Below are 22,917 nucleotides of genomic sequence, written 5' to 3'. Positions count from 1 at the left end.
GACGGGGGACGCTGAATGGATTAACCCCCTGTCAATCAACGCCTCGTGGCTTCAGCCGGCTTCGGTTGCGTCAATCGCGGTCGATGACGTATCAGGTTCACATGTAACAGTTTGAAGAGTGTCGAAGTGAGCGAGGTGTTTCCCGAAACTACACGCACGCTCAGTAAGTCAGGCAATAAACTCGGTCCAAAGCATCGATTGCTTATTCCACTCCATTGATACTGTCTGCCTTACTGAGTTCCTCCAGCATTTTGAGTGCGTTGATCAAGATTTGCAGCATCTGCGGAATCTCTTAAGGCTCCCGAAGGTACAGCAGTACTCTTCCATCATAAGACGCAGAACACTGCTGTTGGGTGGGATTAGAACCAGAGGTCATGGGTTAAGGGTGAAAGGTGAAAAATTTAAGGGGAACATGAAAAACTTACTCACTCAGAGGGGTCGTGAGAGCGTGGAACTACCTGCCAGCACAAGCGGCGCCTACAAGCTCGATTTCAACGTTTGGATGGGTGGAAGGGATACAGTGGGTCCCGGTGCAGGTCCATGGGAATAGACAGTTTAAACAGCACTGACTAGGTCAGTCAAAAGGCTTGCCTGTGCTGTACTTGGCTATGATTCTAACATTACACAGGCTGTTCGGTTCACGATATTGATGCTAGCTTACACAATTTACCCTCTCCTCTTCTGCATCACTCATATCACCGCATTCCCTTCATATTCCTGCGTCTTATCCAAAATCCTCTGAAACTCCACCAAACTGTCTACTTCCCCTGCTGGCCCCAGCAACTCAATCTAAGCACTTGCCCTGCTGCAAAAAAGATGTTGCACCTCACAAACACACGAGGTTCTGAAGGTGCTGGAAATGCACAGTAACACACACAAATTGCTGGAGAACTCAGCATCTACGGAGAGGAAATTCTTCCCCCTTCCTTTCCAGTCCTGATGAGGAGTCTTGGCCTGTAATGGTGACTGTTTATTCCTCTCCATAGATGCTTCCTGACCTATTGAGTTCCTCCAGCATTTTATGTGCCTTACAGTACTTGCACCTCGCCTCACATTTTAACTGCTCCCCACACACCCCCACCTTAAATCTATGCCCTCTGGTGTTTCACATTTCTACCCTGTGGAAAAGATTCCCACTGTCTACCCTATCATCATCGTACTGTGCACGGTCTATGACCATGTTTGTTCTTGGCCAATTTTTCTACAAAACTGGTCGCCTTCCGGGCAGTCTCTTTACAAGACCGGTGACCCAGCCATTATCAATACTCCTCAGGGATTGTCTGCCTGGTGTCAGTGGTCGCATAACCAGGTCTTGTGATATGTACCAGCTGCCTGTACGACCATCCACCACCTGCTCCCATCGCTTCACGTGACACTGATTGGGCTAAGCAGGTGCTACACCTTGCCTGAGGTTGACCCCCAGGCTAGCGGAAGGAAGGAGCTCCTTACACCTCCTTACCGCCACCCTATCAAAGCTTCTCCTAATTTCAAAAATCTTCCAAGTAAAGGTGTAGTGTTATAAGAACACAGTGGCAACACAAGAGACTACAAATGATGGAAATCATAAGCAGCATTGCACAAGATGTTGAAGGAACTTAGGGGGCCAGGCTGTGTCTATGGAGTGAAGCGAGCTGTTGATGGTTCAGGTCAGGGTCCTTCATTAGGAGTGGACATTACAACGCAAGAATGGGCCCTGTAGTCCACCCATGACCATGATTGTAGACGATGAGGTTAAATTCAGCAAGTCGCACCTACCCTTGCAAAGTTCATATTCCTCTATTCCCAGTTGGTTCTTTAATCTGCTAAAATCACTCTCCAATTTGGCTCCTCATGCCTCCGGGCAACTAACATTCTTTGTGGGAGGAAAAAGCAACATTTTGCAAATCTCCTTTGTACTTAAATCTCTCACTTTAAATCAAAATGTCTCTAGTACTCGACTTTCCCTCTGAGGGATAAAGTCTCGGTCTATGTACTCAAACTCTATTTGGCAAATTTGAGCTGCTTTTTTGCTCTTGAAGGTACATTGTACGGATGGCTTCCTTCAAAGAGAGGAGATTCCCTTCCCCCGCCATCAACGCTGCCTGCAAACATATTTCTTCCATTTCATGCAAGTCTGCCCTCATCCCATTGTCCCGCCACCTTGCCAGGGACAGGGTTCCTCTTGCCCTCACCTACCACCCCACCAGCCACCAGGTCCAGCACATAATTCTCTGAAACTTCCGCCACCTCCAACAGCATCCCACACATCAAACAGATCTCCCCCCTCCACCCCACCCTCGCTTTCTGCAAGGATTGCCCCCTACGCAACTCCCTTGTCCATTCGTCCCTTCCCACTGATCCCCTCCTGACACTTATCCTTATGCAGAACAAGTGCTACATCTGTCCCTACACCTCCTTTCTCACTACCATTCAGGGCCCCAAACGGTCCTTTCAGGTGAGGCGAAATTTCACCCGTGAGTCTATTGGGGGTCATATAATGTGTCTGGTGCTTACGGAGTGGCCTCCCGTATTTTGGAGGGACCTGATGGAGATTGGGAGACTGCTTTGCCAAGCAACTATGCTCCATCCACAAGAAAAAGCGGATCTCCCAGTGGCCACCCAGTTTAACTCTATTTCTATTCCTACAAGTCAGTCTATGGCTGCCTCTACTGTCGCGATGAGGCCACACTCAGGTTGAAGGAGCAACGCCTTAAATTCCATTTGGTAGCCTCCAACCTTACGGTATTAACATCCATTTCTCGAACTTCCAGTAATGGCCCTCTCTTCACTATTGCCCCATTCTCATTTCCCTCTCTCACCTTACCCCTTTACCTGCCCATCACCCCCCTACTTTCTTCCATGGCCTTCTGTTCTCTCATATCAGATTCCCCCTTCTCCAACCCTGTATCTCCTTCACCTATCAACTTCCCAGCTCTTTACTTCACCCTTTCCTCCCTCCCGGTTTCACCTATCACCTTGTATTTCTTCTTCCCCTCCCCCCACCTTCTTGCTCCGACTCCTCATCTTTTTATCCCCGGTCCCAATGAAGGGTCTCGGCCCGAAATGTCGACTGTACTCTTTTCCACAGAACCTACCTGGCCTGCCGAGCTCCTCCAGCAGTCTGTGTGTGTTGCTTGGGTTTCCGGCATCTGCAGATTTTCTCTTGTTTGTATATCCCTTAATCCTGTTGCCTTGATAGTGGTGCATTCCGTAATGGTAATACCGTTAAATGTCAGGTGATGAAAGCTGATAGCGTTGCAGCCTGAAATGCGCCTGGTGCGGATGTCACTTGCTATTGCCAGGTCTTTCTGTACTTGGTTGTGGAATTGCTTAGCTCTATGTTTTTCACGGAGTTTCTGCTTTGTTTGGCTTGTAGTTTCCTTGTGTTGCTTCTTCATTCAGATGCTACCCTCTCCCCCGGCCAGCACGCTCCCCACCACCGCCACACTGTCCGTGATGCTGATGGTGGAGCAGGGCCCATTTGGATGCCCAGTCTGCCTCAGTTAGCTTGACAGCAGTGACGTGTGACGTGATGAAGTGCATTTTCATTATCAAGACAGGATTTAGTCTCTACAAGGACTCTCCTATCAATACTGCAGTGAACGTGCGCACCTGTGCCAGGTAGATTGGGGAGAATGAGATCAAGTAGGTTTTATCTCCCTTGTTGCCAAATCACCTCACCAAAGATGCAGTTTATCAGGAGTGTGCTGAAGAACTTGGTCAGTGGTGGTGGTCCTGGACCGCTCTTGGTGATGGACATTGAAACCAGTTTAATCATTTGTGCCTTTGCCACTCTGGATGCCTCTTCCAAACAATGTTCTACAAGGATTAGTATTGATTCATCAGTTTTAACCTGAATTGCAGTCACTGATATCCAAGGTGATATTTGTTGTATTGCAGCAGCATTATGGTACAAGTATAAATAAATAGTGCAAGATTCGAATGACAAGGTATGTTCATAGGTTCATGGACCATTCAGAAATCCGATGGCAGGTGTCCTTACCCTACAACCATCAGGCTCCTGAAACAGTCTACGTAACTTCACCTCACCTCAACGCTGAACCGATTCCATAGCTTACAAACTCAAGCTCTACAAATAATCTCAGTATTGTTTTTTTTTATTTGCAAAATTTGTCTTCTTTTGCACATTGGTTGTTTATCAGTCTTTGTTCAGATTCAGGGTCAATATCACTGGCATGTGTCATGCAATTTGTTGCTTTGTGACAGCGGTTCACTGCAGTACATATTAATAAAACTATAAATTATATGTATTTATGAATATACGTACACACACAGATATTGAATAAGTAATGCAAAAATGAGAAAAATAGTGATTTAGAGTTCATAGGTTCGTTGACCATTTAGAAATCAGATGGTGGAGGGGAAGAAGCTGCTCCTGAAACATTGAATGTGTTCCTTCAGCTCTTATACTCCTCCTGTTATTGTAGCAAGGAGAAGAGGGCATGTCCTGGGTGATGGGGGTTCTTCATGATGGAATATGCCTGTTTGAGGTAGTGCCCTTTGAAGATGCCCTGGATGCTGGTGAGGCTGGTGCCCATGATGGAAAGTTTGGTACTTTATTCAGCATTTTTCCATCCTGTGCTCTGGCCCCTCCACACCAGACAGTGATGCATCCAGTTAGAATGTTCTCTACACTACATTTTTAGACATTCGCAAGAGTCTTTGGTGACATACTAATTCTCCTCAAACTCCTAATGCCTAACCCTTAAAGCCTTCAGAGATGTTGACACCTAGGGACATGGAACTGCTTCCTTGATGAGGACTGGTATGTGTTCCCTTGACTTCTCCTTGAAGTCCACAATTAATTCCTTGGTCTTACTGACATCGAGTGCAAGGTTGTTGTGATAACACTCAACCAGCTGATCAATCTCACTCCTGCATGCCTCCTCGTCACCATCTGAAATTCTGGCAACAATTGTGTCATTGGCAAATTTATAGATGGCATTTGAACTGTGCCTAGCCACACATCTTTAGATGTCGAGAGGATAGAGTGGTGGGCTAAGCACATGTCCCTGAGGTGCACCAGTGTTGATTGTCAGCGAGGAGAAGACGTTATTTTGGATCCACACAGACCAGTCTCCTGATGAGCAAGTTAAGGATCTAGTTGCAGAGGGAGGTACAGAGACACAGGTTTTGGAGCTGAGAGATTAGATCTGATGGTATGATTGTGTTGAACGCTGAGCTGTTAACAGCAGCCTGACGCAAGTATTACCATTCCCTAGGTGGTCCAGCACCCAGTGGAGAGCCAGTGAGACTGCATCCGCTGTAGACCTAATGTGGCCGTAGGCAAATTGCAGTGGGTCCAGGTCCTTGATTAGGCGGAAGTTGATTAACTTCTCAAAGCACTTCATCACGGTAGCTGTGAGTGCCACTGGGCGACAGTCCTTGAGGCAGTTCACCCTGCTCTTCTTGGGAACTGTATGATAGTCACCCCCTTTGAAGCAGCTGGGAACCTCCGACTGCAGCAGTGAGAAGATAAAGATGTCCAGTTGGTTGGCGCAGGTTTTCAGAGCCCTACCAGGTACACCATCAGGACCTGAAGCCTTGGGAGGTTTCACCCTCTAGAAAGATGTCCTGATGCAGGCCTCCAAGACAGATCCCAGAGACACCAGATGCGGCAGAGATTCACACAGGTGTAGTTTTATTCTCCCTTTCAAAGTGTGCATCAAAGAATTTATGTTTAGTTTTTCTGTAAACACCTGCAAGAAAATGAATGTCAGTTCTGTAAATGGAGACACAGATGTTCCTTTATAATAAATTTACTTTGACTTGAAAACTGAATCATTAAGCCACTGTACATCATGATACATCAACACAGCAACATTTCCATCATGCCTTCACATTGTAAATGGGTTTGTGTAAAGAGCAGACACCTTGCTTTAATCTAATCTAAATCTTGTAAGACTGCTCCTTAAATATTGTGGACAAGACTTATTCCTCTCCCTAGGGAAGAATTTACCCATAATACAGCGTGTGCAGTAGAAGTTACTTCCTAAAGTACCAAGTTAATCATAAAAGGAGAGACGTAGAAGACGAGCTCTATACCCTTTAAAGCTGAGGATGTGAGATAATTGTCTTCTTAAAGAGTTGACTGGATAAATGTGGAGATGGGATATTATAAACTAGAGATCATATTCCTATGTTAAGGGTACCTTTGTTCAGGGCAAAGTTGAGAAAAGTTTACTTCACCCAGTGGGTAATGGATCTTTATATTCCTTATCCAAAAAAGCAATGAATGCTCAATCACTAAGTATATTCAAGATGTGGATTTAAAGATAAAGATTAGCTTTATTTATCAAATGTACATCGAAACATACAGTGGTTTGCATCAAATCAAATCAGTGTGGATCGTGCTGGGCAGTCCACAAGTGTTGCCACATTTCCAACGCCAACATAGCCAGCCCACAACTCACTGGCTCTAATGGCACATCTTTGGAATGTGGTAGGAAATTGGAGGACCCGATGTGGTGTCTGGGAGAACGATTAAACTCCTTACTGACAACAGCAGGAATCGAACCCTGAACGATTTTACAGCTGACATTGTAGAGTGTAGTGCTACCAACTACACTACAATGCCATAATTTCTTGGATTAAAGGAACTAAGGGATGCTCGGCCGGTGTAGGAAAGTGACACTGATGTAATGTACTGTATCCACCAGACTGCATTGAGTGGGGACAAGATTAGCTCTCTCCTGCTTCGATTTTTCTTAGCCATTTCTTAATTCTTTGCACAAAAATCATTATTGAACTGATATTCTGACATTCTATTAATCGTTAAGATATAATGGGCTGTGAGTCAAAAGCACATTGACATATTATTGTTACCTTTAATGTTTTCAAAGATTTAGATAAGTTAATTAAAGTATCTTTTCTAAATAAATGGTTAAAGCGTTCCATTGTGAAAATAAGAAGAATTCAAACCAAAGAAAGTGTGTTTTTTGCCTGAATAAATGTTCTCCCGATAATCCACTGATTTTTCTGGAGACACCTGGTGTAATTTCTTATGTTGTTGTGTTTTATCAAACGGAAGCGGGAATTTCAGTTTTGAGATCCGAAGTTTGGGTTCATCACAAAACAGCGTTTTACCCCATGTGACGCGTGGCTGCTGGAGTACCCAGTAAAATTCTTCATTTTCAGTTGAACAGGATGTTGGCTGTAAGTCACCAGATGCATGGTTGCCCTTATTAAAGCATTGTACCTCGTCTTCATTGTCAACAGCACCACTTGCTGAAGGCGGGTTGTTCAGTGCTGTGTGCTTTTCTTTGGGTGTATAGTTCAACAATCTGCTCTGAGGTAAATCTGCATAGAAGATGTCATTTTTCACTGATTTTGGTCTTTCCGTGAGCTCCTCAAAGTCTCCTGTTCTGCAAGTTGGACTCACGTCAATGATAGGAGTTTCCCAACAATCCATTACCTTTTCTTTCTGATGCTGATAAAATGCACATGGTTTATCATTATTCCCTTTCTGTTCAACTTTGTATCTTAACATATGGATGTCTGAATAAGGGCAGAAAATGTTTGGCGGGGCGGTTGTTTGGCCATCTGTATTGCTCCAGTTTATTAGATTTGCTTCATTAGCAGTCGAACTTGTCTCAAAGGTCGGTGAAACTGAGTTAGCTTCACATGTCAGTGGCTGTGATTTCACATCAGCTGCTTCCCAAGCCGGTACACCCGCCAGAGTGGGAGGGACATCAGCCCACTGGCAGTCAGAGTCATCATCTGCACAACCTCCATTACTGCTTTCCTTTTCCTTCATGGGGCGCAAGGGTGGATTAGGCAACGAGGTTGGATGAGATTGTTCCTTCTGTTGAAGGAATCAGATCGGAACAAATCAGCAAAACAAAAAAAAATACTTGCTTGTCACATACCAGCTCCATAACTTATACTGTATGTCTGGATATTTGAAAGAAAATTTATTTTAAATATATCTTGCCTAGAGAGCAAATTAATACACTTACAATGTTTTAAAAGACAATTGGATAAATATTTAAAAAGAAAACTTTGAATGGTGATGTGGAAAGAATTGATTCATATTCAGCTTTATTTATCATATAGTTCATAGATTAAGATTAATTGTCATTCAACCAGACATGGTTATCTATGAATACAGGCAAATGAAACAGTATTTCTCTGGGACCAAAGTGCAAAACCCAGCACCAATAGTTACATACAGCACAATGTACATCAAAACATCCAACGATTTTTTCCAATAATGTATGAAAAAATGTAGTGTGATTTAATCAAAAGATATTAATGAGGGACAAGAAAACAGAAACACAAACAATGTCAACATCAAAAGTAATATTACTAAAACCAGTAATCATAAATTAGTAATGTAAAATGAAATTCCAACTCTAAATGGGCAATTAGTGAGAAGCTAACCAAATCGCAACAAAAATGCTGAAGCAACTGACGCTAATCTATTACAGAGACAACAAGATCATAAAGAGCAGGGACAAGTCATGGAAAGCAAACGTTTTGGTGGATATCTTGCTAATTTCCTGTGGCATCATTTTGTTGCTTTATTGCAATCTGAATAAGCATCACAAAAGCAGGGAATCGTTAGGGATATGGATTGTACTTTGCAGGAGCCTGTATCTAGTCCTTGCTCCTCAGTTTACCAACTCATTGTATATTTCAACGTAGACAGAGTCATAGAAAATTTTCTAGGACTCTATCTACAAGAAACAAGCCCTTCAGCCCATCTAGTCTCGTCTGAGCCAGCTCATCAGTTTATCACCTTACTGCATATTTCAATATACACGTGAGAAATCAATCTGAACCTGAATGTGTTCTTACCATGGCAAACTTTTCTCTTCAAATATATATCCAATTGTCTTTTTAAAAATTACAATTGAAACTGTTTGTATCCTCTCTAGGTAGTGAGTTCCCGATCATAATTCACTGCTTTAATAAAGTGAATCCTCAGCATGCATTTAGAAAGTGCAATTCACAGCCTGGTATGGAAACACCAATGTCTTTGAACAGAAAATCCCACAATACGTTGTAGATTAGGCTCAGTACGTCACAGGTAAAACCTTTCCAGCCACTGAGCACATCTACGTGAAATGCTGTCTTAGGAAAGCAGAGATCCTTCCACCCAGGTCATGCTCTCTTCTCACCGCTGCCATCAGGTAAAAGGTACAAGAGCCTCAGGACTCGTACCTCCAGGTTCAAGAACCGATTCTGCCCTTCAACCATCAGGCTCTTGAATAAAAAGGGATAAATACACTCACTTGATCCATCATTGAGATGTTTCCCACAACCAATGATCTCACTTTCGGGACTCTTTATCTCATTATCTCATGTTCTCATTATTTATTATTTATTATTATTTATATTTGCATTTGCACAGTTTGTTGTATTCTGCATTCTGGTTGATCTTTCACCGATCCTGTTATGGTTGCCATTCTACAGATTTGTTAAGTACACCTGCAGGAAAATGAATCTCAGGGTTGTATATGGTGTACTGTACTTTGATAATAACATTTACTTTGAACTTTGAATTGGTGTTTGACTAATGACCGAATTACTTGAAGTGAGAGTGATATGAAGTTCAAAAGATATTTGCTAAAGTACTAATAGGAATAGTTATGAAAATTAAAGGCCACATATTTCAGGAGATGTTCCTTCTTGAAGGTTTGGAAGATTTGGAATTCTGTACCCTAGAGAGCTGAACAGATTAGGTCACTGAGTGCATATAAGGCTGAAATGAACAGAAGGGAATCGGGAATTTTAGAAATAGGCAGGGAAGGGCTGTCCACAATATGATCATGTTAGCCTTGTTACTTACTTTCTTTAGGGAGGGTGCAGATTTACCAGATCGAGAGCCTGTCTTATGAGGATAGGTTGAGTGAGCTAGGGCTTTTCTCTTTGGAGTGAAGGAGAATGAAAGAAGACTTGATAGAGGTTGTAAAAGATGATAAGGGGCATAGATCGAGTGGATAGCCAGAGACCTTTTCCCCGGGTGGAAATGGTTAATACCAGTGGCATAATTTTAAGGTGATTGGAGTAAAGTTTAGGGGGATGTCAGAGTAAGTGTTTTTACCCAGTGGATGGAATGCACTGCCAGGTGTGGTGGCGGAGGCAGGTACATTAGAGGCAATTAAGAAACTCTAAGATAGGCACATGGATGGAAGAAAAATGGAAGGCTGTGTGGGAGTGAAGGGATAGATTGATCTTAGAGTAGGTTAAAAGGTTGGGACAATATTATGGGCCAAAGAGCCTGTACTGTGCTGTAATGGTCTATGTTCTACATTAAGTGTTATAGCAGATTCAGGGAGTTATGTGGGCTCCTGCATTTTCTTACATTTGTATTGAAGAAGATGATCACATAATTAACTGAGGGACAGGCTGCAAGGAATAGTAATGAAAGATGATTTTTTCCATTCCAGAGTTCGGGTGAAAAGTCACATTTGTCAAAGGCTGACATCAGGGTCACCACTCATTTATCCAGACATCTAGATTGATAGAATTACCTAGATATGAATATGCAGAGCTTAATCAAAAGCTCTTAGGTTACACTGAACCTGGAGTAAAAGGAATGAAGTAATGAATCTCGGGCTACCTCACTGCTTCAATTTGCTGCTAACGCATAACAACAAATTTCACTACATATGACAGTGGTATTAATCCTGATTCTGATTTTAAGCTGCGTGGGTGCGTGGCCACTTACTAACCGAAATGCCCCTGTGCACATAGCCTTTGCTGCCACGCAGCTGGAACTTACTTTAATACAGAGTTAATATAAAGTGCCTTGCAGATTTAATGCTGTGTAAAAATCTCCCGTTCAGAGCAATGTTTGGTCCACACTGCTGTAAAAAAAATTAGAGGTAAAGTTGATCTCAGGAATATGGAAAGATGGGTGAACACCTGAAAGGCTAAGTGATGAGTTAGCAACACAAACTAAATGACATGCCGCAGCATTATCTGGCTTGTGTGAAGAGATTTTGGTATGAATATGGATTCAAACCTGCTACCAGTACCACAGAGGTTTACCACTATAAAATGCAGATTTTAAGTCATTAGCAAAATAAGTAAAGGTGAAATGTGTCATGACCTGGGATGCATTGTCCTAAAGGTGATGGGAACAAATTCATCTGCAAATTCTACTTGTTGAACAATTTACAATTTGTAAGGATTATCTGGTATTACACCTGCATCTGTGAGCCCCTGGTGGGCAAAGGTATTGCTTCAAAGAAAACATCGAGATCAGCCTGAGAAATTCAACATTACATCTAAAAACTGGGAAGACGCTGCACTCAATAGATACACCTGGAGGAATCTGTTCAAGAGTGAGCAGTGCTATACGACAGCGATCTCCAGGGTGTCCCAGAGAAGAAGCAGCATCTGTGACAGGAGAGGCTGAACAACCACTAACCACAGCCACCACATACTCTTGCCCGCACTGCACCAGAACATGTGGATCCCAGATCAGCCTCTGCAGTCACCTGAGGACTTAACAATAGACAATCCCTTAAGAGAACATCATACGTGGCCTGAGCAATCACACTGCCACTATTGCTGCATGCTCATCTAAAGAGGAATGAGATTGTTGCTGGGGCAAGGTATTTATAGCCATACTTCCCTCATTAGGTCAAGATACAAAGCAGTTGACTTTCATTTTGAACACTACCATTCCTTTTAACAACACACACAAACTGCTGGAGGAACTTGGCAAGCCAGGCTGAGTTATTCACCGATGGAATTGAATAAACATTTAACATTTTGGGCTTAGACCCTTCTCTCCAATTGTTGCTCAATTCCTCCAGCTTTAAAGTGTTTATGATTTGCCATCTTTTAAAGTCTATTTAATTTTTAATGCTACTCAGTTTCCCTTCCCCCTCCTATAACTGTGACAATGTGACATCTTTATTTATATTGATAGATGTTGGTATCTGTGACATACACTCTTACTCCACAAGAATAATTCCTTGTTTTAGCCTTAACTCTTTTGCAACCCTTTTGATCTTAAAATATTAGCTTCCTTTATTCCAGCATCTAAATGTATGCATCACCTTCCTGACTACACATCCAGCCTCAGTGATGGAGCTGTGCATGAGAACACACATCTCTCACACTGCTCTTTATACCAGCAGCACAGCGGTGGAAACTGTCAGCAGCTTTAAACTCCTGGGAGTGCACATCGTGCACAACCTCTACGGTCCCAGAACACATCAGGAAAGCTCATCAATGCGTCTGCATCTACAGTCACGATCTACTACAGAGGCACAGTAGAGAGCATCCGAACGTGGCGCTTTATTGCATGGTACGGAAATTACCGCGGCAGACAACGAGGTTCTACAATGGGTAGTCAAAGCTGCCCAGCGTATCACTGGCACCAGCCAACCCACCATCAAGGGCATATATGCATAAAGGTGCCAGTAACATCATGAAGGATCACACTCACCCTGCTCATGGACTGTTTGTCCCAATCCCATCAGGGAGGAAGCTACGTAGCATCCACACCAAGATCTCCAGGCTCAAAACCAGTTACTTTCCCCCAGCAGTAAGGCTGATCAGCACCTCCAACTACTAACCCACCTGTCCACATTCCCAGCTTTCCTGTCAGAGTCACCTTATGTACAGACACTCTGTGCCTAGCATCACTTTATGGACATACAATCTATGTATATCAGATGCCTTATATATTTATATTTCTTGTGTTTTCTTATTGTTGTGTCATTTATTTTATTGTGTTTTACTGTACTGCCTCAGATCTGGAGCAACAATTATTTCATTCTCCTTTAGACTTGTGTAGTGGAAATGACATTAAACAAATCCCGAATCCTGAATGATCTAGCTGTTTCTCTCTTACACGATTCATTTATTTAGTTTTAGTGTAACTTACAGAATTTATTATGCCTTGTACTGTACTGCTACAACAAAACTAATTTTACAACACATGCCGGTGTTAATAAACCTGATTCTGATTTGTTGCCAAGATCTGCAGTATTTTTTGAAAATATTTCTTAGGGGAACAAGAACCCAACAGTAAATATCCAACTACCTAAACATTAAGCATCCACCTGATGGGTGGGAAAACAATCACAGACTGGGAAATGTTACAGACTCATCACAGTGCCTCTACGTTCTTCTCTGCTTCCCGTCCAGTCAAAAAGACAAGACACAAAAGCTGAAATCCCTGCTCAGTATTTTGACAGTGAAAGAAACCCAGGTAGAAATTGGCTTGAGTTGCAGCTCAGTCTGCCATCTTATGGCCGTACAGGAAAATGACAACAGTCCGCACGCAAAGTCATGTCAAAGTGAAAGTGGAGATGTGAAATATCCAGTATGAAAGGTCACTCTCTTTCTACTTACTTACAGTATGTAAATTATACAATGCAGAGCAAAACACTGCCGTTTTTTTTTTACTATTGAACCTTTTTCTGATGAAAGAACATTGTCCTCATTCTAAGAAAATAGATAAGCACTTCAAGCATTTTCTATTATTTATTTGAATTTTCTTCTACTGTATGAAAACCGTTAATATCCAAGTCTTTAACAAGCTTTCTTTTGGTCAGCTGAAATGTTCCCTCTAATTTGTAATGGCCAGCATGCGCAAAAGTCTTGTGGTGTGCAATTTTTTGCCCAGTGCACTGAATTTTTACGTGGAAGTAAATCCGAAGCCATTTTAAGGATAATAAACTACCAAGTCCAGTTTGTTGTTCATTGTTAAAAAGAAGTAAAATAACTGTCAATAAGAACTTTGATCTCCTGCCAGAGCTTTAGCACACACTGTACAAATGTGATTTGCTTGCTAAGTGACACTTTAAAAAGTCAAGTTTCCATTTGCAAATTCTCCAGCAACTTTTGCATCATGACAATACACCCAAGTAACACCATTTTCTGTATTGTATATAAATACTTCTCGTAGCTGCATGCTCCTGACCTCATGAGCTTTTGGTGTAACAGTTCATTAAGCCATTCTGCTTTAAATTAACTAGCAGTTCTTTGGCGCTTCACACCCTTGGCTTTTTTGGAATTCAACATAGTAAATCAATAATTTCTTCAATAAAAACAATATAAATAAAGCCAGTTCTAAAATCTGCAAACAAATCATTGCAAACTCCATGTTGTCAACACAGTCAACATCAGAAAATGGAAAAGGAAATGTGATTGTGTACGATCATGAAACGTACTTATCATGCCAGTGAGGTAGAGGGTGTCAATCTTTTGTGTGCATTTTAAATTTCCTTGTGCAAAAGATGCATGTGTGCACACCTTAGAGGGAACATTGATCAGCTGCCCATATTTTCTTCTTTGATTGATATCAATTTAAAAAAAAAATTGTCCTGTGGAAGACTTCAGGATTCTTTACTAGGTTAGAGGCAACATGAAAGTTGGTGTTGTTGTGGACAGTGTAGAAAGTTGTCGTAGTTTACAGCGGGACATTGACAGGATGCAGAGCTGGGTTGAGAAGTGGCAGATGGAGACCAATCCACAAAAAGTGTGAAGTGATTCCATTTGGAAGTTGAACGTGAAGACAGAGTACAAGTTTAATGGCAGGTATCTTAGCTGTGTGGAGGAGCAGATGGATCTTGAGGTCCATGTCCACAGATCCCTCAAATTTGCTGCACAAGCTGAAAGGGTGGTTTAGAAGGCAAACTGTGTGTTGGCCTTCAGTAGTTGGTGGTTGGGGGGAACTGAGTTCAAGAGTTGAAGAGCTGCTAGGTAACGTTGCAGCTCTTTAAAAATCTCTGATTAGAGCACTCTTGGTGTATTATGTTCAGATCTAATTGCCTTATTAGAGAGAGTGCAGAGAAGATTTACCTTATGTTGCCTGGATTAGATAACATGTCCTATGAAGAAAGGTTGAATGGGTCTGGCTTTTTTCTTTGGAGTGAAGAGGATGAGAGGCAATTTGAGTAAGATTTTAAGAGGCATAGATAGAGTGGAGAGATAGCACCCTTTTCCCAGGGTGGCTAATACCACAGGGCAACTTTTGAAGGAAAGTGGAGGAAGTTTTAGGGGAGGTGTCAAAAGTTAGGTTTTTGTTGAACAGATAAGGGTCCAAAAGGCACTGTGGGGGGTGGTGGAAGAGGCAGATACATTCAGACATTTAAGAGACTCTTAAAGAGGCCCATGGATGATGGATTAATGGAGAATTATGGGCTAAGCAGGAGAGAAGGGTTAGATTGATTGTGAAATAGGTTAAAAGGTTGGCACAACATTGTGGGCCAAAGGCTGAGCAGTACTGTTCTATGTTATTTTTTCTTGAATCTAGATGTATGGAAAATGTTGTGTACACACAGAAAAGATTAATGCACAGAAAGACCAGATTTCAACTTAATATACCTTACCAGTTCTGTGAAGTAGCTGTATTTTCCTGTCAGTATTGTCATCTTTTTGTCGAAGTAATCGTCTAACTGAATTGGATTCATCGGTCCATTACCTGGTTATTAATATAAGTGAATATATCAGTGAAACAGTGAACATGGATGCACAGAAATCTTAAGTGATACACGTACAAAATGCTGGAGGAACTCCGCAAGTTGGGCAACATCTACAGAAGGGAAAAAACAGGCTGTCTCGGCCTAAAATGGCAGCTGTTTACTTCCCTCCATAAGTGGCTGAGTTCGTCCAGCATTTTGCCCATGTTGCTCAATATGTCAATATGCTTGAATTTAGAATTCCTGAAGTGAGTAGGTTATCAATAACTACTTGATACAAGTAACCAGAGGAATACGCCCATGCTAGAAATAAACTATGGCTTGACTACCAAGTCCAAAGAGGAATGATCTCCAGTACATGAAGCATGGGTGCATTTCCTCAGCATCATTAGTTGACCTTAGTTTAAGACCCCTCACTTGAGTAGAAAATGTGCAGTAATAATTCAAATTTATCTGCTACTTTCAAGTGAAATGACTTGGCAATTTTGTTCAGACTCACCCGTGAAATCCCTTTTGTGTGTGCTCAGCCAGCATGATTTCTCAGTGTTTTTCAGTATATTAGCAGTTCTCTCAGAAAGACTGTGTTCAATGGATCGCTGTGTTATGTTGGGGGCAATACGCTTCGGCGGTGTGGGATAAAATGTTGGCTTCCATCCTGCGGCTGATTTAGGATACTAGAATGAAAGAGAAACCATCAGACTTTACTTAGAGACTCAGTTTGTTCTGTGCGTGTTGTGTGCAATGGGCCATCATGCGCTTTCCATGACCATGACTGTTCTTGGCAAATTTTTCTATAGAAGTGGTTTGCCACTGTCCCTCCCCCCCCCCCCCCCCCCACCAATGAGTACATTTCAAGAGCATTCATCATTAAGGACCCTCACTATCCGGGATATGACCTCTTCTCATTGGTACCATCAGGGAGGAGGTACAGGAGCCTGAAGACCCTCACTGAAAGTTTTAAGTACAGCTTCTTCCTCTCTGCCATCAGATTTCTGAATGATCCATTTACCATGATCGTTATGTGATTAATGACCTGGGCAATCATGGTCTTTGCATGTCTTGATCATGATGGTTCTTGGCAAATTTTTCTACAGAAGTGGTTTGCCATTGCATTCTTCTGGACAGCATCTTTACAAGATGGATGACCCCCAGCCATTATCAATACTTTTCAGAGATTATCTGCCTGGTGTCAGTGGTCGCATAACCAAGACTTGTGATATGCACCAGATGCTCATACAACCATCCACCACCTGCTCCCCATGGCTTCACATGACCCTGATTGGGGGTTAAGCAAGTGTTACACCTTGCCTAAGGGTGACCTGCAGGCTGGCGGAGAGAATGAGAGCCTTGCACCTCCTTTGGTGGAGATGTATCTCCACCCCACTACCCCAGAGTTTCACTATCGGACACAAATGGCAAAATCAAGTATTACAATGATTCAAATCCCCTTCCTCATTCTTCATGGAAAGGTTTGGTAATTACAGCTTCTATGAATAAGCATATTCCACACTGGAATTGTGTGGAATACCCTGAACACTCACCTAGAGCCACACAGCATGGAAACAAGCCTTTTAGCTTACTGAGTTGTACCAGCCAATCATGCATCTGCACGAATCCGTTTTATTTTCCCACATTCCCATCAACTAAACCCCCAACCCCTTCAACCAGCACCATTTATTCCCTATCTACACTTGATGGGGTAAATGACAATTAACCTTCCAGTCTCAAACACAAGAAATTCTGCAGATATTGGAAATCCAAAGGAATATGCAAAACATGCTGGAGAAACTCAGCAGTCCAGGCAGCATCCACGGAACAGAGTAAAGAGGTGACGTTTTGGGTCAAGGCTCTTCAACAGGAAGGGAGAAAATGCCGATATAAAGAGGCAGGGAGAAGGGAAGGGGGCTAGCTAGAAAGTGATAGGTGAAACCAGGTGGGTGGGAAAGGTCAAGAGCTGGAGAAGGAAGAATCTGATAGGAGAGGAGAGTGGCCAATAGGGAAGGAGGAGAGGACCTGGGGGGGTGGAATAATAGGCAGGTGAAAATAAGTGAAAGGTCAGAGTGGGGAATAGAGGAAAAGGAGCCTCTGTGATTCAGAAGGGTGGGGGGGGGGGGGGGGGGGAGAAATGGCATGCCATGGCGATAGAGGATTTATTAGTTCAGGGAACAGACAGGAAGTTCTGTGGGTGAGAATGAGATACCCTGAGGATATGTTACCTCCTGTGTCCCAGGGTTCGGAATACCTTGGATCGAGTCCTCAGCATTCTAAAGTGGGAGGGTGAACCGCCAGAAGTCGTGGTTCATGTAGGTACCAATGACATGGATAGGATGAGTGATGAAATCCTGCATTGGGAGTTCAGGGTGTTAAGAGTTTAATATGTGGGTAAGGAGTTCGTGTAGGAGGGACAGCATAAGATCTTTGGATCATTGGGCTCTCTTCCAGGGAAGGTGAGACCAGTACAGAAGGGACAGTTTGCACCTGAATTGGAGGGGGATTAATATCTATCAGGAAGCTTTGTTAATACTGCTCTTTGGGGTTTAACCTAGAGTTGCAGGGGGTTGGGAACCAGAGTGCCAGAAGAGTTAGTGGAGAGGTTGCAGAGGCAGATTTTGTAAGACCCCAGACAAAGTTCGGAATCAAAAAGTTGAGCATGGTGTGTCTAGTGTCCTGAGCTGCCAATAGGAAAGGTGGATGGTAGGGCTGAAGATGAGGTAGCTGGTTTACAAACAGAGGCAAGGTGTAGTGAGGAGGGGTTGTTGACAGGGCAAAATTACAGTCAACAGGATGAGTTGCATTGCAAAGAGCGGACAAAATTGAGAAGTGTGAACACTGGACTGAAGATATTACATTTGAATGCATGCGGTATACAGAATATGGTAGATGATGAACTTGCAGCACAGTTACAGGTTGGCAGGTACAATGTTGTAGGCATCACTGAAACATGGCTGAAAGATTATAGCCGGGAGCTTAATGTTCAAGGATACACATTGTATTGAAGGGACAGATAGGAAGGCAGAGAGGGCAGCATTGCTCTGTTGCTAAAACATGAAATGAAATCATTTGAAAGAGGTGACATAGAGTCGGAAGGTGTTGAATCATTACAGATAGAGATAAGCAACTGTAAGGGTAAAAAGACCCTGACAGGAGTTATATATGGACTCCCAAACAGTAGGAAGGATGTGGTCTACATCCTGCATGCCAAAAGGGCAATGTAATAATAGTCATTGGGGACTTCAATACGCAGAAAGATTGGGCAGATCGGGTTTGGTGCTGGATTATAGTAGGGGGAATTGCTAGAGCGCCTATGAGATGGCTTTTTAGAACAGCTCGTGGTTGAGCCCACCAGGGGATCAGCTATTCTGGATTGGGTGTTGCGCAATGAACCAGTGTTGATTAGAGGCCTTAAGGTAAAAAAAAACCCTTAGGGGATATTGATCATAATATGATCAAATTCATCCTGAAATTTGAGAAGGAGAAGCTGAAGTCAGATGTATCAGTATTACAGTGGAATAAAGGGAATTACAGGAGCGTGAGAGAGGATTTGGCCACAATTGATAGTAAAAGAACACTGGCAGGGAAGACATCATTTCTGGAAGCAATCCGGAAGGCACAGGATATGTACATTCCGAAGAGGAAGAAGTATTCTAAAGGATGACACAATCATGGCTAACGAGAAGTCAAAGCCAACATAAAAGCTAAAGAGAGGGGATATAATAGAGTAAAAATTAGTGGGAAATTAGAGGATTGGGAAACTTTTAAAACCAACAAAGGCAAATTATAAAGTCATTAAGAAGGTAAAGTAAGCAAGCAACAATATTAAAGGGGATACCAAAAGTTTCTTCAGATAGATAAAGTGTAAAAGAGAGGTCTGAATGGATATTGGACTGCTGGAAAATGGTGCTGGAAATGTAGTAATAGGGGAGAATGAAATGGTGGATGAACTGAATAAGTATTTTGCATCAGCCTTCACTGTGGAAGTTCCAGTTGTCAGGAGTCATGAAGTGTGTGAAGTTATGGTAACTAGAGAGAAGATTCTTGGAAAACTGAAAAGTGTGAAGGTAGGCAAGTCACCTGGACCAGATGGTGTACACCCCAGGGATCTGAAAGAGGGGAGCCGAAAAGATCTTGGAGGCATTAGTAATGATCGTTCAAGGATCACTAGATTCTGGAATGGTTCTGAAAGACTGGAAAATTTCAGATGTCACTCCACTCGTCAAGAAGGGAGACAGGAAGAAGAAAGGAAACTATAGGCCAGTTAGTCTGACCTGAATGGTTGGGAAGATGTTGGAGTTGATTATTAAGGATGAGGTCTCTGGGTACTTGGAAGCACATGATAAAATAGGCCGTAGTCAGCATAGTTTCCTCAAGGGAAAACCTTGCCTGACTAATATGTTGGAATTCTTTGAAGAAATAACAAGCAGGATAGACAAAGGAGAATTGGTTGATGTTGTGTACTTGGATTTTCAGAAGGCCTTTGACAAGGTACTACACATGAGGCTATTTATGAAGCTACTTGCCTATGGTATTACAGGAAAAATTCCAGCATGAATAAAGCAGTGGCTGATTGGCAGGAGGCAATGAGTGGGAATATAGGGAGTGGATAGCTGCTGGTGACCAGTGGTGTTCCACAGGGATTGGTACTGGGACCAGTTTTTTTTATTATATGTCAATGACCTTCATGATGGAATTGATGGCTTTATTGCAAAGTTTGCAGACAATATGAAGATAGATAGATGGGCAAGTAGCTTTTAGGAAGTAGAGAGGCTACAGAAGGACTTAGTCAGATTAGGAGATGAGCAAAGAAATGGCAGGTGGAATAGTGTCATGAAGTGTATGGTCATGCACTTCAGTAGAAGAAATGAAAGGGTTGACTATTTTCTAAATGGAGAGAAAATACAAAAATCTGAGGTGCAAAGGGACTTGGGAGTCCTTGTGCGGGATTCACTAAAGATTAATTTGCAGGTTGAGTCTGTGATGAGGAAGGCAAATGCAACGTTAGTGTTCAGTTCAAAAGGATTAGAACATAAAAGCAAGGATGTAATGTTGAAACTTTATAAAGCACTGGTGAGTCCTGACAGAGAATTGTGAGCAGTTTTGGGCCTCTTATCTTAGAAAGGTAAAGGTAAAGTGTAGGGAACCTTTTCATTTCAATTTGAAATACTAACTACCAAGTCAGATGTGTACAGCAATTCATTCTTCCCCCGCACAATTAAATCATGGAATAATCTTCATCCTACCATAGTCACACAATCAAACCCAATTAAATTTAAGACAGCTCTTCTTCTTCAAAAATCTCCTTCTTAAGTCCACCCTCTGCCACCTCCAGTTTAAATTGCATGCAGAATATTTTGGAGGACCAAGAACCAAGAACCTTGGTTTTCAAGTCACAATGAGGCCCTGGTTAACAGAAAAAAAGGAGATGCAGAGCAGATATAGACAAGTAGGAACAATTAAGACACTGATGGTGTATAAGAAATGCATGGGAACTTATTAAGAAAGAAATCAGGAAGACCTAAAGAAGGCATGAAGTTGCTCTAGCAGACAAGGTGAAGGAGAATCCTAGAGATTCTACAGATATGTTAAGAGTAAAAGGATTGCAAGGGACAAAATTGATCCTCTGGAAGATCGGAATGGTAATCCACATATGGAGCCAAAACAGATGGGGGAGATCTTAAATGCATTCTTTGCATCTGTATTCACTTGGGAGATGGATACAGAGTCTATAGAAGTGAGGCAAAGTGGCATCCTGTACAAATTACAGAAGGGGAGGTGTTTACTACCTTGAGGCAAATCGGTGAATAAACCCCCGGGGCCTGATGAGGTATTCTACTGGATCCTACAGAAGGGAAGGGCAGAAATTGCTGGAGCCCTGGCAGATAAATTTAAAACATGCTTAGTGACAGCAGAAATACCAGAGAATTGGAGGATAGACAAAGTTGCTCTGCTGTTTAACAAAGGCTCTAAACAAAAACCAGGAAATTACAGTTCAGTGACATCAGTTGTGGAAAAGTTATTGGAAGGTGTTCTAATGGACCAGATACATAAATATTTGGATAGACAGGCACTGATTATGGGTAGTCAGCATGGCTTCATGCCCCGTAGGTCATGTCTAACCTATTTCTGAGGAAGTTATCAGGAAAGTGGATGAAGGCAAGGTCATGGATGTTGTCTACATGGAGTTTAGCAAGGCCTTTGACAGGGTCCTGCATGGGAGGCTGGTCAAGAAGGTTCAGTTGCTCAGCATTCAGGATGAGGTAGTAAATCGGATTAGACATCGGCTTTGTCTAGAGAAGCCAGAGAGTGGTAGTAGAGGGTTGCCTCTCTGACTGTGCCTCAGGGATCAGAGCTGGATCCTTTCTTGTTTGTCATCTATATCAACAATCTGGATGATAATGTGGTTAACTGGACCAGCAACTTTGTGGATGACACCAAGTTTGGGGACAGTGGACACTGAGGAAGGCTATCATCGCTTGGTTTCATGTGGATGTGTTCATGGGTATTTTTATATGGTTAAATGACAATTAAACTTGAACTTGCAAAATACTGCAGAGGGCTGTCATCTCAGCCAGCACACCACATGCACGATGCTTCCCACCAACAAAGACATCCTCAAGATCCATCTCTAAGGACCCTCACCATCCAGGACATGCCCTTTTCTTTTTACTACCATCGGGGAGGAGGTACAGGTGTCTGAAGACCCACAGTCAACAATTGAGGAACAGTTTCCACCATCAGATTTCTGAATGGTCCATGAACACTAACTCATTATTCCCTTTTTTGAACTATTTATTTCTTTTGTATTTAGTATATTTTATGTCTTTGACTGTACTGCTGAAAAACAATCATATAAGACAGTGATAATAAAGCTGATTCTGAATTTAACTTGGTTACATGTTGCTTTCATTAATGTTTCATGTACATTTGAATGCTGTAACAGTTTATTTTCATTCAATCATTCTTTGAAAGCTTCTTTTAAATTGAAGTACTTGATAGGTTTATTACTGATTATGACATCTGTCCGCTGTTCTCTTTCATTCCGCGGATTAGATATGTGAGGTTACGAAAATAAAACAGAAAGTATTAGAAACACACTGGAGATCAAAGGAACTCTGCACAAAGAGAAACAGTTCAGACACAGAATGCTTCATCAGAATTCATACGAAGAGAAAGAAAATGTATCTGAAGTTGGAGAATTCAGCGTCGAACCCAGCACACTGTATTGTGCCCAGATAACACACTTGAGGAGCAACAACTCAGCTTCCACCTGGGCAGTTTGAAAACAGGATATCTGTGTTTGCCACCATTTTAGCTCAAGTGTCCCTCCTTTTTCCTCTTTTTTGTATTTTTTGACATGTAATATATACCTTACTGCTTTACCATTCACAACCCATCACACAGAAAGCAAGTCAACTCCACATCTGACTTTAACTGCCACTTTAATTAAGTCATCTTGACTCAACCTGTAAGAGAAATTTCCTTTGCTCCATTCATCCTCACTCTTCCACCTATTCCCTCAATCCCATCT

The 22,917-nt window shown here is 42.3% G+C and overlaps 1 protein-coding gene across 2 annotated transcripts in view; it reads right to left on the bottom strand.

The window, feature by feature from the left end:
- Nucleotides 1–2,883: 2,883 nt before the first annotated feature.
- The window catches only part of LOC132378297 (uncharacterized protein C7orf31 homolog), an 87,825-nt gene continuing 67,791 nt past the window's right edge, over nt 2,884–22,917 (bottom strand). Inside the window, exons 7-9 of one of the 2 annotated variants that reach the window (XM_059945105.1) lie at nt 15,892–16,066; nt 15,303–15,394; nt 2,884–7,804 (exon numbers count right to left, since the gene is read on the bottom strand). In XM_059945105.1, the coding sequence (XP_059801088.1) occupies nt 6,884–7,804; nt 15,303–15,394; nt 15,892–16,066 (1,188 nt within the window). In that variant the 3' untranslated portion in view covers nt 2,884–6,883. The remainder of the gene's footprint in view (nt 7,805–15,302; nt 15,395–15,891; nt 16,067–22,917) is intronic. The other variant, XM_059945104.1, reaches the window with a different exon arrangement.

The sequence above is a fragment of the Hypanus sabinus genome, chromosome 20 (genome assembly GCF_030144855.1).
Source record: "Hypanus sabinus isolate sHypSab1 chromosome 20, sHypSab1.hap1, whole genome shotgun sequence".
Lineage (NCBI taxonomy): Eukaryota > Metazoa > Chordata > Chondrichthyes > Myliobatiformes > Dasyatidae > Hypanus > Hypanus sabinus.
This window is presented reverse-complemented; position numbering and strand designations above follow the sequence as displayed.